This window comes from Rhinatrema bivittatum, chromosome 3, assembly GCF_901001135.1.
Source record: "Rhinatrema bivittatum chromosome 3, aRhiBiv1.1, whole genome shotgun sequence".
In the NCBI taxonomy this organism is placed as follows: Eukaryota; Metazoa; Chordata; class Amphibia; order Gymnophiona; family Rhinatrematidae; genus Rhinatrema; species Rhinatrema bivittatum.
This window is the reverse complement of record NC_042617.1, coordinates 530,676,158-530,693,819: the sequence shown is the minus strand read 5'-3', so window position 1 is coordinate 530,693,819 and position 17,662 is coordinate 530,676,158. Positions and strand designations below refer to the sequence as shown.

Genomic DNA, 17,662 nt, shown 5'->3' with positions numbered 1-17,662 from the left:
GGTGTCATAGTGGATAACACATTGAAATCGTCGGTTCAGTGTGCTGCGGCAGTCAAAAAAGCAAACAGAATGTTGGGAACTATTAGAAAGGGAATGGTGAATAAAACGGAAAATGTCATAATGCCTCTGTATCGCTCCATGGTGAGACCGCACCTTGAATACTGTGTACAATTCTAGTCGCCGCATCTCAATAAAGATATAATTGCGATGGAGAAGGTACAGAGAAGGGCTACCAAAATGATAAGGGGAATGGAACAACTCCCCTAATGAGGAAAGACTAAAGAGGTTAAGACTTTTCAGCTTGGAGAAGATACGACTGAGGGGGGATATGATAGAGGTGTTTAAAATCATGAGAGGTCTAGAACGGGTAGATGTGAATCGGTTATTTACTCTTTCGGATAGTAGAAAGACTAGGGGGCACTCCATGAAGTTAGCATGGGGCACATTTAAAACTAATCGGAGAAAGTTCTTTTTTACTCAACGCACAATTAAACTCTGGAATTTGTTGTCAGAGGATGTGGTTAGTGCAGTTAGTATAGCTGTGTTTAAAAAAGGATTGGATAAGTTCTTGGAGGAGAAGTCCATTACCTGCTATTAAGTTCACTTAAAGAATAGCTACTGCCATTAGCAATGGTAACATGGAATAGACTTAGTTTTTGAGTACTTGCCAGGTTCTTATGGCCTGGATTGGCCACTGTTGGAAACAGGATGCTAGGCTTGATGGACCCTTGGTCTGACCCAGTATGGCATTTTCTTATGTTCTTATGTTCTAAGTCGTCGATGCCGGTCGTTCACCGGTCGATGGTCGATGCTGGTGCGAAGTCGACTGTGCCGGTTCAGATGACGTTGATGCAATGGACAGAGTCCATTGCATCAACTGAGCAAAGAAGAGAAGTTCCATCTTCTCCGTTCTGGCCTTGCGACCCTTCGGTGTCATTAGGGCACATTTGGTGCAGGTCAAGACATCGTGCTCGCGTCCTAAACACATTACACAGACTTTATGGGGGTCTGTGATAGACATGGTGCGGGTACAGTCCAGGCACCGACGAAACCCCGACGCCATGGAAAAAATTTAGACACGGTACAGTCAACGGACAGTAGGCCGTGAAGGCCAAACTCGATGGTAATCGATGGGAAACGGGTAAAAACTTACCGGAGTACCGGACTTATAAAAGGTAGAGGAGGGACCCCTGAGGGGCAATTTAACTTTTATTAATTCCATGAGGAAAATTCCTGTCAGGAATCTCTTCAGAGCTCCTTTACTGCGAAGCTACTGCTGCGCGGAAAAAAGAAGACTGAAGGGGGACCCCTGCTGGCTGCAGGGTTAGTGCTATGCTGGGCATGCCCAGTAGGGCCAGTCAAAGTTCTGGAAACTTTGACAGAAGTTTTCCATGATTGGGCTCCATCCTGATGATGTCATCCATATGTGAGGACTGCCATCCTGCTTGTCCTGTGAGAAAGCATCTTACATGGATCAAAAAGTACAGCAAAATTTAGTTTATCATGTTCCCAGTCATGGCTTACTACATTTATAAACGTTTTGGAGAGAAAGAAGAGGGAGAGACTTTGCTTTATAGATTCTGGATTTTGCTTCACTTCAAGCCTCACCCAACTTGAAGCCAAATTTGTACTTACCAGATAATTTCCTTTCCTTTAGTCCTAGCAGACCAGTCCACACCTATGGGATTCCTCTGCACGCCAGTAGATAGAGAAAGAGAACTTCACGATTTCTTACGTCATTCTTGCTACATATTCTGGGATATTTGGATGGTTATCCAGTAGTCTCTTGTCCTAGTTTCATAGCCTAAACTCCTACATTCTTCTTACACTCCGTCTTGTGCCCCTTCTACATCTCCTCTTTTTATGTTTTTGTTTTTTTTTTACCACTCTTAAGAAACGTGCGATAACCATATACGGGCCTAACAAAACCCCTTGCATTCGGCTCCTATTACATGTCAATGCCGTTACCTGTACCTTGAGCAAATTCAAGGCCAGCCCACTTTCCAGGCCATCTTACAGGAATTGCAAAATTTCCTTCACCTGGGCCCTATCCAGCACCACTTTTCAAATACCTTCTAGACTCTGCCATAAACCCGAAACATAGTATGCTTTCTGGACCTTAATATTGTGGCCACTATCGCCACAACTTGTTCCTCTCAAGAACAAAGCTGTAAGACAATCCCTACTAGGCCCTGTCCTTGCTCAGCCTCATTAGGTCTGTATACCACGGTGTTTGTTGTGTCCGTCGGTGCCCGACACCCTCTCTCCACTCTCCTTACCTCTCTGGCGCCTCCCTCTCCGTCCGCGGGAAGATTGGCTGCCGCAGCATTCTCCTGCCACTTGTCCTCGGGTGTTCCCGGACCGGCTCGACGCTGCAACTGCCATGTTTCCTGGAGGCCTAGGGGCGCGCTCGCAAAGCGGCCCTGATTGAAGTACTGGCATTGGCACGAACCTCGGGGGCGTCCCCCGAAGATGACATCACCCGCAACGGATATTTAAGGTCTCAGAATTTGCTAACACATGGAGTTAGCAAGGATTGACAACGGACTCTCTTGTCTGTCTAAGCTACTCTGCCTCCTTGGACTTACCAGAGGTACCCACTCCTCGGGGGCCTCGCTCTCTTTGTTTTTTCAGGCGATAGTCTGGAACTGGTACTCGCTCCTCGAGGGCCCTGATCCCAGACCTGCTTCGTATACTCTTCTGCCTGGAAGTCATCACTATCAACTATATCAGCTACATCAGTGAGTTACCATCTTTCTCTCTGAGCTTTCCCTGGAACCAGGTACTCGCTCCTTGAGGGCCTATTCTTCCAGCTCCTGGGCTTCATTGGGACGTTGTGTGAGTGTTACCATTTGCATACCCTGCTTACTCACTATTCTCAGTCTCTTTTCAGCTCAGCCTCCAGGGATCACTGTTCCAGTATCTGAGGGTCTACAGCCCAGCCGGGCTTACCAGCTCACTACTGCCATCTCTGGTGGTTCAGTATACTGTCTAAATAAAAGAACTAGTGTGTGTTTGTCTCCTAACTTTGAGCCTGACCGGTGGTCCTTCTCGGGATCTGCCCCTGGGGGCATGGTCATCTGCCACCGGCCCAAGGATCCACCCACTACTCCTAAATAAATAACAGAAAATAACAGATTGCTAACTCCTAGCATCAGATCCGGAACAGATTGCTAACTCCTAGCATCAGATCCGGAACAGTGTCCTGGGCCAACCTCACACTATCAGAATGACCTCCACTCTCCTCAATGTCCTCACTATTTGCCATGGAGGGAAGATGTACAACAACTGATCTATTAGCCATGGCTGGACTAACACATCTATTCCTCTTAACCCCTTTTCCTGGCATCTGCTGAAGAAATTATCTACCTTGTCATTCTTTTGTGCTGCCATCAAATCCCAGAGGAGCCTTCCCCACTATTCTATTATTTTTGTGAATGCCTTGTCTGCTAGTTCCATTCTCCTTGATCTAACATGTACCTAATAAGGAAATCTGCATGCGTGTTCTCTGACCCTGCAATGTAACTGAATGCCTACCCTGCCAGGTTCACTTCTGACCAAATCATCAGTTTCTCTGCCTCTTTCTCTAGCTGCCAACTCCTTGTACCTCCTTGTTTATTTATGTATGCCACTGCTGTCATGCTGTCTGAAAGTACTCTTACTGATCCTTGCTTTCATTCTGGGGCTCAACACCCTAAGTGCCAGCCTTACAGTCCTTAGCTCCTATCGGTTTATTGACCCTTCTCTCTCTTTCGCTGCCACCTGCCCTATATAACCTGCCCCTTACAATGGGCCTTCCCAACCTGACTGGCTGGTGTCATTCATCAGTGTGATCCACACTGGCGGGACCAGGCTGACTCCTGTCACTAAACTGCGCCCCATTAGCCAGTACTGCAGGCTGACTCTGATTTCAGATATCAGCCTCAAGCTGTACAAAGTGAAGTAGATATTCTTTATTGTTTTGTTGTTTGTGTTTTTATCTGGCGGAGAGACCCGGCAGTGTTCACCTGCAATTTTTGGGCTTCCGTCTCAGGCACAATCAAGGCTGAGATCTGGAGCTATGAACCTTTATTCACAACTACTTTGGGATTTTTTCTCCTATGTTTATATCCCACTCCCCCCAGCTCACCTAGTCCAATCACTGTAGTCAAAACCATGCAATCATGGGCTGTGTCTGACTAATAGGTGACTGTGTAACACAATGACTGGGGCTCCCTCCTCTTAATAGTTGTGAACATTGTAGTCACAATTCCCCTAGCTCTGGTTGCAGCAGGGAGCAGAAGTCCCGAGCCAGGAATCAAACCAAGACCCTCTGCATGGCAGTGCAGCACTGCCACCAAGTTACTTGCATAGCCCCAAAACCAATATTAGCTTATTTTACTTATAATATTCAAGTGAAATGAGCACAATGAGTCAGTCATCTGCTGGTTGAACAGGATGAATCAGCACAAAGCTGGTCTTGCAGATGTAGCAGTACTTAAGGTATTCCTTCCTCATCAGATGAAAATACCACACATAATAAACAAGGGTAACTAAGCAATAGGAAACATAACCATATGTTACCTGCTGGGAGACAAGTGTTTACAGTCTGCAAATCGATCATCCAATCCTTTTAGTATCTCCTGGCTCTCCTCATATGAGAAGGGGTAACAGAAAGCAAAATAAGTAGTGGCTCCACGGCAGTCCAGCAAGCGATGAGTGAAGGATAGCACAAAGTTGGTCTCCACCATCTGGGATGGAGACAAGCATAGTAAGAAAGTGACATAGCATACATTCCGGTTCAGAAGACAAGGATATCCCCTTCTGTTTTTTTTTTTTGGGGGGGGGGGGGGGGGGCATGCAGTCTCACTTTTGCAACTACACTGAGCTCAGAATGCAGTCAAGCACAAAACCAAGAACCCAGCTTAGCATACCTTCCTTCTACCTTAGCTATGACAAACATACAGTGATCTCCTTTTATAACAAATACAAGCCTTTTTCCACAGAGTAATTCTTGTAAAATAATTATTATAGTAATCATATTCTGCCATAACAAAAAGCCTCTCTAGCAAAAAATGTACTGAATAACAGATAACACATTTGTGTTAAAGCAGGATTGCTTTAACACACCCTTTGTACACTAGACTTGCTGCATAACCCTAAACCAAGGCACACCAGTTTTCCAGCAAGTGTTCTTAATGGAACTTAAGAATGCTCAAAAAAGCAAGTTTGTTTACCATAAATGGTGATTTCCATAAATAGCAGGATGAATTAGCCATTATATATGGGCGACATCATCCAGCAGCATCGAACGGACTCGTTTCTCCAAGCTTGTAGAGCTTTGAGCTCTACTAGGCATGAGCGGGAGTTCCCATGTGGGCGTTGCTTCGTGAGTCTCCTCAGGCTATATCGGAGCTAATTCTAGCTATGTAGTCATCTCTCCAGGAATGTAGGCAGGCATTCCATAACTAATTCATCCTGCTAGCTATGAAAAACACTGTTTACAGTAAGCAAACTTGCTTTTTCCATTGATAAGCAGGCTGAATTAGTCATTACATATGGAGAGTCCCAAAGCTGAAGGTTGCAGTGAAGTGTTTACTAAATAAGCAACCCAGATGCCATCATGGAGAGTGGACTACTGCGAGAACAGGTTATGCAAAACTGCTTGTCCAAATTTACTGTCTATCCTTAATAGGTTGTTGAGTCAGTAGTGGAATGTAAAGGTGTACGCTGACAACCAGGTTGCAGCTTTGCAAATGTCTTCAAAAGGAACTTCTCACAAATGAACAACAGAAGAAGAGGTATAGCTTTCACTAAGGTGTGGCCGTGTTGAATGCACTCAGCTATCCAATTAGACAAAGAATACTTAGCAACTGGCACGCCTAGTCTCGTATGACACAAACAACTGAAAAGATTAATAAAGTGGCTGAGTTCGCTTCTTGTAATATGCTACGGCTCTTCTGCAGTCCAACTATGAAGGGTTTTTTTCTCCTTCATACACATGAAGTCTTGGAAAGAAAGTAGGTAGTACAATGGATTGATTGATATGAAAAACCAAGACGACCTTTGGCAGAAACTTTGGGTGCGTACGAAGGACCACCCTTTTGTGGAAGAATTGCAGGTACTTGGGATAGTGTTTGAGAGCTTGGAGTTCAGTGACTCTTCTGGCTGACCAAACTGCTATTAGGAACAGTACTTTCCATGTTAAGACCTTGAGTCAAGATGACGCCAATGATTCTAAAGGAAGCTTCATAAGCTGAAAAAGGACAATATTTAAATCCCATGGAACCAGCAGTTTTGTACCTCAGATCTGATGTGCAATAGACCCTTCATACATCTAGATATTAACAGGTAGTAGAAATAAGTTTACGATCCACTAGAACATGTATGCTGCTATGGCACTGAGACATACACACACTGAAGATGTGGCAAGTTTTGAATCAGAAAAGCAGAGCAAGTACTATAGAAAATGCCTGGGCTCACAAGAGAATGGGTCCAAAGTGTTCTGTTGGTACCTTATGAAGTATCTATTCCATTTGAAGGCATAATTATTCATAGTTGATGGTTTTCTAGACAAGACTAATATGTCTACAATTTCTGAGCAGTCAACATCCAAGGTGTAAGATTGAGGACAGGGAAGTTGAATGATACAGTGTCCCTTCATCTTGCATTAACAATATAGGAACTGACCCCAGATGTATGGGAGAACTACTGGAGAGTTATATGAGATATACAAGCCATATCTGTCTGGGCCATGCTGGAACGATAAGGATCAGATGGAGAAGCTTCTGCACTGTTCAGGCGATCAATGATATTGACAGAAAAATGTACATGAGGTTTATTCCCAGTGGAGCAGGAAAGTGTCCTGAGCTAGTCTAAGAATGTTGGGTAGAACTGAGCAAAATTGATTTAGTTACTTGTTTTGTTCTGAGTCAAACAGATCCACTAATGACCATCTCCATAAGTCAAATAATCTGTTGGCCACTGATTGCTCTAGAGATCATTGATGGACAAAACACTGTGCTGAAGTGATCTGGCAGTATGCTGGAGATCCCTGGAAGATAGATGGCGTATAGGACAGGTCGATTTTTGGCTGCTATTTCCCATAAATTCAGTACTACCCGGCATGATGACTTGGTTGTTGGTTTGAACCAGGCTGCTTCTTCTCTGAAGAAGGTGCATGAATATTTACAGAGTGTATCTTATTGCTCTTAACTCCAGTAGGTTGATTTGATACCAATTTTCCTCAAGAGACCAGGTGCCTTGGATTTGAAAAGATCCTGTGTGAACTCCCCATTCCCTAGTGGAGGCATCCACAGTCGTCATTACTTGATGGAGGAGCATTCGAAGAGGAGTTTCTTCCTGCAGAACTGGGGGATGTAACCACCACTGCAACTCTCAATTCATGTCCTCTGTGATCCATACCACAGTCGACAGAGATTGAGTCAGCTGATCCCACTGATCAGCTGACTCGACCTCTATAGGCTGAATGTAGACCCTTATTGCAGGTAACTGATGTGAAAGAGGGTCAGCAGGACCACATAGATGGCTGTACATATGTCCCAAACCACTAGGAGTGCTCTGGCTGTTCAGCATGGAGAGGACAGTAGTTTGTGAATGGGTGATCTCTTGATATTCATGAGTTCTGAAAGTAAAAATGTTCTCTCTTGTAGTGAATCTATCCAAGTTCCAATGAACCTGAACTTCTGAGTGAGCACTAGATTCAATTTCTCAAAATTTACTAGAAAGCCCAAGTATTATAGAATAGAAATGGTCTCCTGCAGGGAACAGAGTACTTTCTCCTAAGAACTTACCATGACTAGCCAATCATCCAGGTACGGGAAAACTTATATTCTCTGACTACAAGGATGTGCCCCTACCACTTTGAGGCACTTCATGCTGCCAATAGTCTAAACAGAAGTACCTTATATTGGCAGTGGGAAGAATCCACTTTGAAATGAAGGCAGTGCCAATGAGAAGGATGGATAGGATTGTGAGCTTATGCATCCTTTAGATCCAGGGCACACATCCATTTGTCCTTCACGATGTTAAGAAGGATCATGCTAAGAATTCATTTGGAATTTCTCTCAGAGTAGGTGTTTGTTCAAGTGTCTTAAATCCAGAATGGGTTTCAAGTCTCCAAATTTCTTGTGGATGAGGAAATATCAGGAGAAGATGCCCTGCCCATGTTAGGACACAGAGATTGAATCTATCACTCACTGTTGAAGAAGCAACAGGACTTCCAGGCAGAGCTGTGGCAGGTAAAACAGATCTGGAATGTAGGAAGGATGGTGGGTGGGAGAAACACAAACTGTATCCAGATTGCACGATTTTGAGGGTCTAAATGTCCTTGGTGATTTGACGCTACATTTCTAATAAGGTCTGAATTCTTCCCCACCACCAGAATTGAGATATAAGGATTTTTCTGAGTATTCAAAAACTGGGCCCAGGTTTGGGTTGGACTTGTGGCATGGATTTCATCTGACAAAGTTCCTGGTGTCAGGGTCTGGCCAGAAGTGACTGTTGATGGTGGGCTGGAAGAGGCACCAGGCGCTAATGTTGAAAAGAGCAATAGCGCCATCTGTGGTAGAACAATCTTTAGTAGAACAGATGCTTATATGAGAAGGAACATCTCGAAGTAGAAGGCTACTCAGAAGCCACTGAAAAGGTTTGCACCACTACATTCTGATCTTTAATTTGAATGACTGTTTCTCTGAGTTTTTCACCAAACAGGTTGTCATCTAAGCAAGGGAAGTTTGCAAACTTCTCATGGACATCTTCACATGTGCTGCTCATTCTCAGCCATGCCATATGTTGATCCTTTACTGAGCCTGAGGAGGTATGTGAAACAGAGTCAAAAGACTCATACATAGACTAAAGAAGATGACTCATGCCTTCATTCACATCCAAAAGCAGTAGAGGATAATAACTACTATCTTCCATAAACTGTAGACATGACTTAAGTTTCTGGATGCAATAGAAAAGGTATTGCACCATATTGAATTGGTGAATAGTGATGCGAGCGGTAAGTATGGAACTTTGAAAGACTTTCTTGCCTAAGTTATCAAGTAGTCTATGATCTTTCCTTGGAGGTGAGTTTGGGTGAATTCTTGTTTTTTTCACTTTTTTTCATAGCAGATTTGATTACTACTGACTGGTTTGGCAGCTAACAATGTCGCATCCTGAGGACTTCCGAATTCTGAATTCCAGGTCAAGCTTCCTAGCCACAGGGATGTCCAAAATAAGCATTTCCCACAATCTCATTTACAATATGTTGTAGACTAGAAAACCGTAGGTTTTGACTGGATGTCCAGAATTTGAAGAAGACTGAGTGGACTCTGTCTTTACAGACATGGATACCAAGCATCGTTCCCAACTTTTCCACAGAGTATATATATAAGGTACTCCGGGAGTGAGGTGTAGTTCAGAGGATCAAGATGTTGGTTCCTGCATCTGTATGTGATTGGGGGGGATCTTGGGGTAATAATGTCTGGAAAACCAAAGATGGTGGAGCAATGTGACAAGGCGATAGCTAAATCCAGAAGAATGCTCGGCTGCATAGAGACAGGAATAACCAGTAAGAAAAAGGAGATGATAATGCCCTTATACAGGTCCTTGGTGAGGTCTCACTTGGAGTACTATGTTCAGTTCTGGAGTCCATATCTCAAAAGGGTCAAAGACAGGGTAGAGGCAGTCCAGAGAAGCGCGACCAAAATGGTGTGGGGTCTGTACGCGTAGACCTATGAAGAAAGGCTGAAGGATTTGAATATTTATAACCTGGAAGAGAGGAGGTGCAGGACAGATACAATATAGACCTTCAAAATACCTGAAAGATTTTAATGATGCACATTCAACAAAGCTTTTTCATTAGAAAGAAATCTGTAGAACTAGGGGTCACAAAATGAAACTCCAGGGAGGATGACTCAGAACCGTCAGGAAATATTTCTTCATAGAGAGGGTGGTGGATGCCTGGAATGCCCTTCTGGAGGAGATAGTGAAGATGAAAACAATAAAAGAATTCAAAAGGCATGGGATAAAAACTGGGGATCCCTAAAGGCTAGAGGTTACCCATCGAATACAGGATAAAATACAAAGCCTTATGCACCATACACAAACTAATATATGATAAAGAAGCAGACTGGCTAAACACAGCCTTACGAGTACAAGTTCCACAAAGAAACCTCTGCTCAGCAAACAAAGCACTACTAACAATCCCTTCAGTAAAGTCAGCAAAATTAACCCAAGTGAGAGAAAGGGCTTTATCATTGGCTGGGCCCATACTATGGAACACGATGCCACCCGAACTCAGATTACAGAATAATCTCAAAACTTTTAAGAAAAATCTAAAAACATGGCTCTTTAAAAAAGCCTTCACTAAAGAGTGTGGAGGGTAGAGAATGAAAGTACAAGGTAATGCAGATGAGAATGAATTTAATCAATCCTACTTTTAAGAAGTAATATTTCAAAGCAATAGTAACTCAATAATATACCTGGACTTGACCAACATTACTCAAATAATGATTTTATTTATGAAATTGTAACCGAACTTTATTGGCACCTGTTAGAATGTAAGATATCCTACATTTACTTTCCTTAGTCTATTTGCCTATCTGTAAACCGTTGCGATGGTATATAACTTAGCGACGGTATAGAAAAGTTTTTAAATAAATAAAACTGAAGAAAAGAATGCATGGGAGTAACCGGCTGGTGCAGCTGTTACTACCCTTAACCAGTAAGTCTTCATACTGTTGATACAACTCCGTCATGGGTCTCTGCTTCAAAAGCAGAGGGAAAAGGGGAATTGAATTCGAACAGCAACCAACAAGGGCCCCAACATTTACAGCCTGGGGAACACATAAGATTGGGGGTAGCTTGCTGATGCGGCAGTTACTACCCTTAACCAATAAGCCTGATACTTTGATGCAACTCCAACATTGCTCTCTGATTCAAAAGCAAGGAGTAACAGAGAACTGGATTCAAACAGCACTCAATGAGACCCCTGATGTTTACGGTCTGTGAAACTGATATGCATGTGGGTACCCTGCATGGTGCAGCTGATATTACCATAAGCTTCTTGGGCAGTCTGGATGGACCATCTGGTCCTTTTCTGTTGTTTCTATGTAGAAGATATGCCTGTAGAGTCTTCATCTGAACCTACTGCCACAAGTTCATTTATCTTGGACTCCAATGATGAAGAGTTGATTCTTCTGGTGGCCCTTGAGGGGATGCACCCTAGTCAATTGCCTCTGACCAACAGGACTCTGCTGCTAGAGCGTGCAATGATGAAGAACCCCAAATTACAGGTTCTGATTATGTGTTCAGGCTGATAAGTGAGATTAGGACTCCAATCTGAGCAATCTCCGCTGTAATGGTGGAGAGGCTGGAAAGTTCCTTCCATCTCCTTGGTTAGAGAGGTGAAGAAACCACACACCAAACATGCAACTGGTCAAGTGAATGATGTGTCCACTGACCTTGCATGGGTGGTAAAACATCCTCCTTGAAGACTAAGATAGGTTCCTGTACCTGAACAGAAGGTTTTTGGAGGTAAGTGGAATTATGGAACACACCAGATCCAGTGTTTCCAGCCGCAGAGTCTACTAAAGTAACCTGAATGGAGTGAGAGCTAATGTTAATGGAAGTAACATAACTCCTTCTACCATAGATATAGGATGGGCTGCATATAGCTGCATTGGTAAAGCACCTTAATGAGCTAGGCTTTGAGCTTGATGCATCTTCAAATGATGTTTAGAAGAATGTGGCTTTAACAAAGTCAGCAGATTTTTAGCAAGTTGTGCCGAGGAAGTCAGTGCAGAGCGATAATGTTGCATCAATGCAAGCTTTGACTGCATCATGACTGTACCGTGTGTTCTTGCACTGTGCAATATGGGGGTCATGCATCAGAGGCCCAGATGCTCCGTCTGGGTGGTACATGAAAGCCTTGAGGAACATCAATGAACTATGGGCTGCACACTTTGCAAGCTTCAGTGCATTCATCATAAGCATTGGTACGTAGTGCATCAAGGCTTCAGAGCACTATGTGTCAAATGCACCAGCGGAAAGTGCATTGACCATCTCGCACCAGCAGAGCTGGAGTACTTCATTGCATTGTACATCAGGAGCTTCGACACACTTTCCACTGATGGCGCCAATGGTTGTGTTGATGGTGCAACTCTTTACCCAACGAGACAGATGATACCACACTGCGGGAAGAGGATTCTGAAGAGATTTACCAAGCTCCTCCATGCAAACTGTCCTGGAATGTTGGAAGCGTGAAGACATCCTTCTACAGGCGTAGCAATTTTTCTGGTTATGCTCCAGCCTGAGGCATCAGTAGCAGAGCTCAGGGTTGTCAGTGCAGGACATCACCTTTCCATGGATGCAGTTTTTAAATCCAATCACTATCCCCTTGTTCTGGCCCAGCATGTTGAGGAGGTAGGGCCCTGAGAAAATCTTTTTTAGTACTGACAAGTGCTATTTTGGATGCTGTAGGGGCAGTGAGGCAACTATTAATGAAGAAAAAGATTGGATTTAAGAAGTTTTAAGAAAAAATTTATAAGGAAAGACTGAGTACATGCCTGTGCTTGTGCTCAGACAAAAAATGACTGAAAAGGCTCTTGAGGCAACTCTCACACATGCTCAGCAGAGCTCAAAGCTCTACTAGCATGGAGAGACAAGTCCATTCAGTGCCACCAGATATGCAAATTCAGCCTGCTTATCAACAGAAAAATTAAGAAACATAGATTAGCAGTTATACCACCTTTGGTTTCTAGTTCAGATGTTCATGAAACAGACTTATATGGCTGGACTGAGAGAAGAAACTTTTCAAATATGGCCCTTATGAAATGCCTTGGTGTCACTTTCCCAACCAACCATTTAGTGGATACATACCTCCCTTAATGGGACCCTACTGAAAGGAGTTCTATTAAAAGAGTTCAGGGGTCCCAAGGACAAACAAGATGGCCAGGAAAGATTAAATATATAAATATTTATATATTTATATATAATGATAATATAATTATATATATATATATATATTATATATATATATATATATATATATATATATATATAATAAGACTGATGCTTTGTATATAGTTTTATGTATGTTATATTTATAGTTTCTCCCTATTTATTGACCTATTAAGTTGCATTGCCTCCTCCCCCGGTTATCTGTATTGTTATCTGTTATTTGTAAGGGCGCTGCCCATAAGTTTTTTGTTCTTTGTGAACCGATACGATGTGCGAACGGCTATCGGTATATAAGAGACGTTAAATAAATAAATAAATAAATAAATAAGGTACCTCATATGTGGGCCTATCTCGAACACGCTCCCACCGGGGTTTGACGGGAAGAGTCTTGACTAAAGGAGCCATTCCCTGGGAATACAGTTTGCTCTGCTTGTTCATATTCATGATGTTGATTTTGATCAGTTTTCCTGGCACACCCCCTCGTACACTGAAATAAAACCAGGATCTGAAAGAATGCAGAAGGAGAGAGAGGGAGGAGATAAAGATGTACAGAGAGTAAGTGACATCGTTGTGCAAGTGTTTCTGTCAAGGAATGTTTTGTGCTCCCTCATTGTGCCCTGCAATGTACTCATACCAAAACATAGCAGCTAGTACCAGAAATGTAGTGTGCTTTAAATGGACCATTTCACCATGTAGTTCCATCACACCTGGTCATCATACCTTCATTAACAAACCCCACTGTAAGCCCGGGGATGCTCTAACTGTTGTCAGTCTGCTTAACATGGAATAAATAAGTAACACTTAGTCTGCCATTCAAGGTGCTAGGGAATAATAAAAGGCGCACTATTGTAGAGATTACTTACCTGATAATCTCGTTTTCCTTAGTGTATGCAGACGGACTCAGAACAAATGGGTATAGTGTGCTCGTGCTAGCAGTTGGAGACGGATCTGACGTCAGCACGGGGTACATATACCCCCGCAGGAAGTGCAGCAACTCAGTAATCTTCCTTGCAAAAGCTTTATGGATATATGTGTGACTGACCGATCGATTAAATGAACATGAATACCCTGACCGATTGATAGTAGCTGGAGACCGCCAGTGTTCTCAACCGGAAAGCGTCGACACCTGGCAGGGTGGATGCCCTATATAAGAAAACATGGCTTACCGTGAGTCAGTGAATCCCCATGTATACCGGCAGCCAGGCAAGATGCTGAGTCCATCTGTCTACACTAAGGAAAACGAGATTATCAGGGAAGTAATCTCTACATTTCCTAGCATGTAGCAGATGGACTCAGAACAAATGGGATGTACAAAAGCTACTCCCGGACTGGGTGGGAGGCTGCCCGAGGTCCGTTTAGGATTGCCCTCGCAAATGCTGTGTCCTCCCTGGCCTGGACATCCAGACGGTAGAATCTGGAGAAGGTATGGAGGGAGGACCACGTTGCCGCTTTACATATCTCTGCCGGCGACAGCATACTAGTTTCTGCCCAGGAGGCCGCCTGCGCTCTGGTAGAGTGAGCCTTGACACATAGAGGTGGTGGTTTTCCCGCTTCTACGTAGGCCGCCTTGATAACTTCTTTGATCCAGCGGGCGATGGTTGCCCGTGAGGCCGCTTCCCCTTGCTTCTTCCCGCTGTGAAGGATGAACAGGTGGTCCGTCTTTCGTACTGCTTCTGACATTTCCAGGTATCTGGACAGCAGCCTGCCGATGTCGAGATGGCGCAGTATTCGACCTTCTTCCGACTTCTTCAAACCTTCCGTGGTTGGCAAGGATATGGTTTGGTTGAGGTGGAAGTGTGAGACTACTTTGGGTAAGAAGGAAGGAACCGTGCGAAGATGGATAGCCTCTGGAGTGATTCTGAGAAACGGATCACGGCAGGACAGCGCTTGTAGCTCTGAGATGCGGCGTGCTGAGCATACGGCCAGCAGGAACACCATCTTCAAGGTTAACAAATGGAGGGACAGGCCTCGAAGGGGCTGAAGGCGGGTCCCGCTTGAAATTCCAAAACTAGGTTGAGGTTCCACAGGGGCACTGGCCACTTCAGTGGCGGGCGAATGTGTTTGACTCCTTTCAGGAAACGTGAAACGTCTGGGTGTGTGGCAATGCTGTTGCCGTCACTCCTGGGACCATAGCAGGATAGCGCTGCCACCTGAACCTTGATGGAATTGAGGGACAGATCCTTCTGAAGTCCATCTTTTAGGAAATCCAAAATGATAGGGATTTTAGCGGCATGTGGATTGGTGCTGTGAGTGTCGCACCAGGCTTCAAATACTCTCCAGATCCTTATATATGTTAGTGATGTGGAGAACTTGCATGCTCGGAGGAGTGTATCTATTAGCGGCCCCGAGTATCCCCTTTTCTTCAGTCTAGCCCTCTCAATGGCCAGACCGTAAGAGAGAATTGAGCTGGATCCTCGTGGAGGATGGGACCTTGCCGCAGCAGGTCCCTGTGTGGAGGCAGGGGTAGTGGATTCCCTGCCAGCAGTCTTCTCATGTCTGCGTACCAGGGTCTTCTTGGCCAGTCCGGGGCCACTAGAAGAACTAGGCCTCTGTGCCGCTGAATCTTGTGTATAATGCCGCCCAGCAGGGACAATGGAGGAAAAGCATATAGCAGGATCCCCTGAGGCCATGGCTGTACCAGAGCGTCGATCCCGTGGGAGAGAGGATCTCGTCTGCGACTGAAGTATCTGGGTACTTGAGCGTTGGACCTGTCCGCTAGTAGGTCCATGCCCGGAGTCCCCCACTGATCCACAATCATCCGGAAAGCTGTGGGCGACAGCTGCCATTCCCCCGGGTTTAGGCTTTCTCTGCTGAGGAAGTCTGCCGTGGTGTTGTCCTTCCCGGCGATGTGGACGGGGGAGATGTCCTGGAGATTCGCCTCCGCCCAAGCCATCAGGGGGGTTATTTCTAAGGATACCTGTCGGCTTCTGGTTCCGCCCTGTCGGTTGATGTATGCCACCGTGGTGGCGTTGTCCGACATCACTCTGATCGCCCTGTTTCGAAGTCTGTGGGCAAATCGCAGGCAGGCTAGCCTGACTGCCTGTGCCTCTAGTCGGTTGATGTTCCACCCCGACTCTTCTTTGTTCCACCGCCCTTGGGCGGTTAGTTCTTCGCAGTGTGCTCCCCATCCGTTCAGGCTGGCATCTGTAGTGAGCAGGGTCCAGGTTGGGGAGGACATTTTTGACCCCCGGCTCGTGTGGCCGGGCTGCAACCACCACCGTAGCTGATTCCACACTCTGGCTGGTAGAGGTAGGTGTATGGTGAAGTTCTGTGATCGTGGGCTCCACCGAGATAGGAGGGCACGTTGTAACGGTCTCATATGAGCCCGCGCCCATGGTACCACCTCCATAGTGGATGCCATGAGGCCGAGGACCTGTAGGTAATCCCAAGCTGTGGGCCGGGTGGCGCTCAGCAGGGCCTGCAGACGATTCCGGAGTTTTGATCTCCTCTTGGAGGTCAGGCTGATCTAGTCTTCCTGGGTGTCGAATCGGACTCCTAGGTATTCCAGCAACTGGGAAGGCTGTAGGGAACTCTTGTTTGTGTTGACTACCCATCCTAGGCTTTCCAGAAGAGATATAACTCTGTTGGTTGCCTGGTGGCTCTCCTCCGGTGACTTTGCCCTGATCAGCCAATCGTCCAGGTAGGGATGGACGAGAATTCCTTCCTGAGTGACACCGCCACTACTACTATGACCTTGGTAAAAGTCCGCGGCGCGGTGGCTAACCCGAAGGGTAAAGCTCGGAACTGGAAGTGTTGGCTCAGGACTTTGAAGCGTAAGTAGCGCTGGTGATCCCGATGGATTGGGATATGCAAGTAGGCTTCGGACAGGTCCAGGGATGTGAGAAACTCCCCTGGCTGTATTGCACTTTTGACTGACCGCAGAGTTTCCATGCGAAAGCTGGGGACCCGTAGGTGTCGGTTGACTGACCTGAGGTCCAGGACGAGCCTGAAAGTGCCCTCTTTCTTGGGCACTATGAAATAAATGGAATAATGTCCAGAATTTATCTCCCATGCAGGCACTGGGATTATAGCATTTAGGGACAGGAGCCTCCGCAAGGTAGCTTCCAGTGCCGCCCTCTTGAGGGGTGGACAAGGAGATTCCACAAACTTGTCTGGAGGGAGCCGAAGAAAGTCCAGGTAATACCCTTCTCGGATGATGGCGAGGACCCACTGGTCCGAGGTAATCTCGACCCACCTGCGGTAGAATAGGGTTAGCCTGCCCCCTATGGCTTCTTCCCCCAGATGGGTCGGCTGATTCTCATTGCGGGGTGCGGCCGGGACCCGAACCTGAGCCGGTTCTCCTCTTGTTGTGTTTGGTCCGAAAGGACTGGTTCCTGGTCTGAGAACGAGGTGCTTGGTAGCGAGCCCTGTAAGGGTTGAAGCGCTGAGAGCTTCTAACTCTGGATGGCCTAGGAAAATGGCACTGGCTCCTCTTTGACCTGTCTTCTGGTAGACGGGGTAATGGAGAGGCGCCCCATTTATTAGCCAGTTTCTCGAGGTCGCTGCCGAACAGGAGGGATCCCTTAAAGGGCATTCTTGTGAGGCGTGTCTTGGAGGAGGAGTCGGCCGACCAATTTCATAGCCAGAGCTGTCTCCTGGCTGCCACTGAGGATGACACTCCCTTGGCTGCCGTACGGACTAGGTCGGAGGCTGCGTCAGTGAGGAACGAGAGAGCTGATTCCATTTCTTCTCCCAGGGTGTTGTTCCTAGCTTG

At 45.6% G+C, this 17,662-nt stretch overlaps 1 protein-coding gene across 4 annotated transcripts in view; it reads right to left on the bottom strand.

Annotated features, from left to right (window-relative positions):
• AGBL5 (ATP/GTP binding protein like 5) overlaps positions 1 to 17,662 on the bottom strand; it is a 740,606-nt gene that overhangs the window by 657,325 nt on the left and 65,619 nt on the right. For all 4 annotated transcript variants that reach the window (XM_029596295.1, XM_029596297.1, XM_029596296.1 and 1 more), the window contains exons 4-5: positions 13,282 to 13,453; positions 4,564 to 4,730 (exon numbers count right to left, since the gene is read on the bottom strand). In XM_029596295.1, coding sequence (XP_029452155.1) covers positions 4,564 to 4,730; positions 13,282 to 13,453 — 339 coding nt within the window. The remainder of the gene's footprint in view (positions 1 to 4,563; positions 4,731 to 13,281; positions 13,454 to 17,662) is intronic.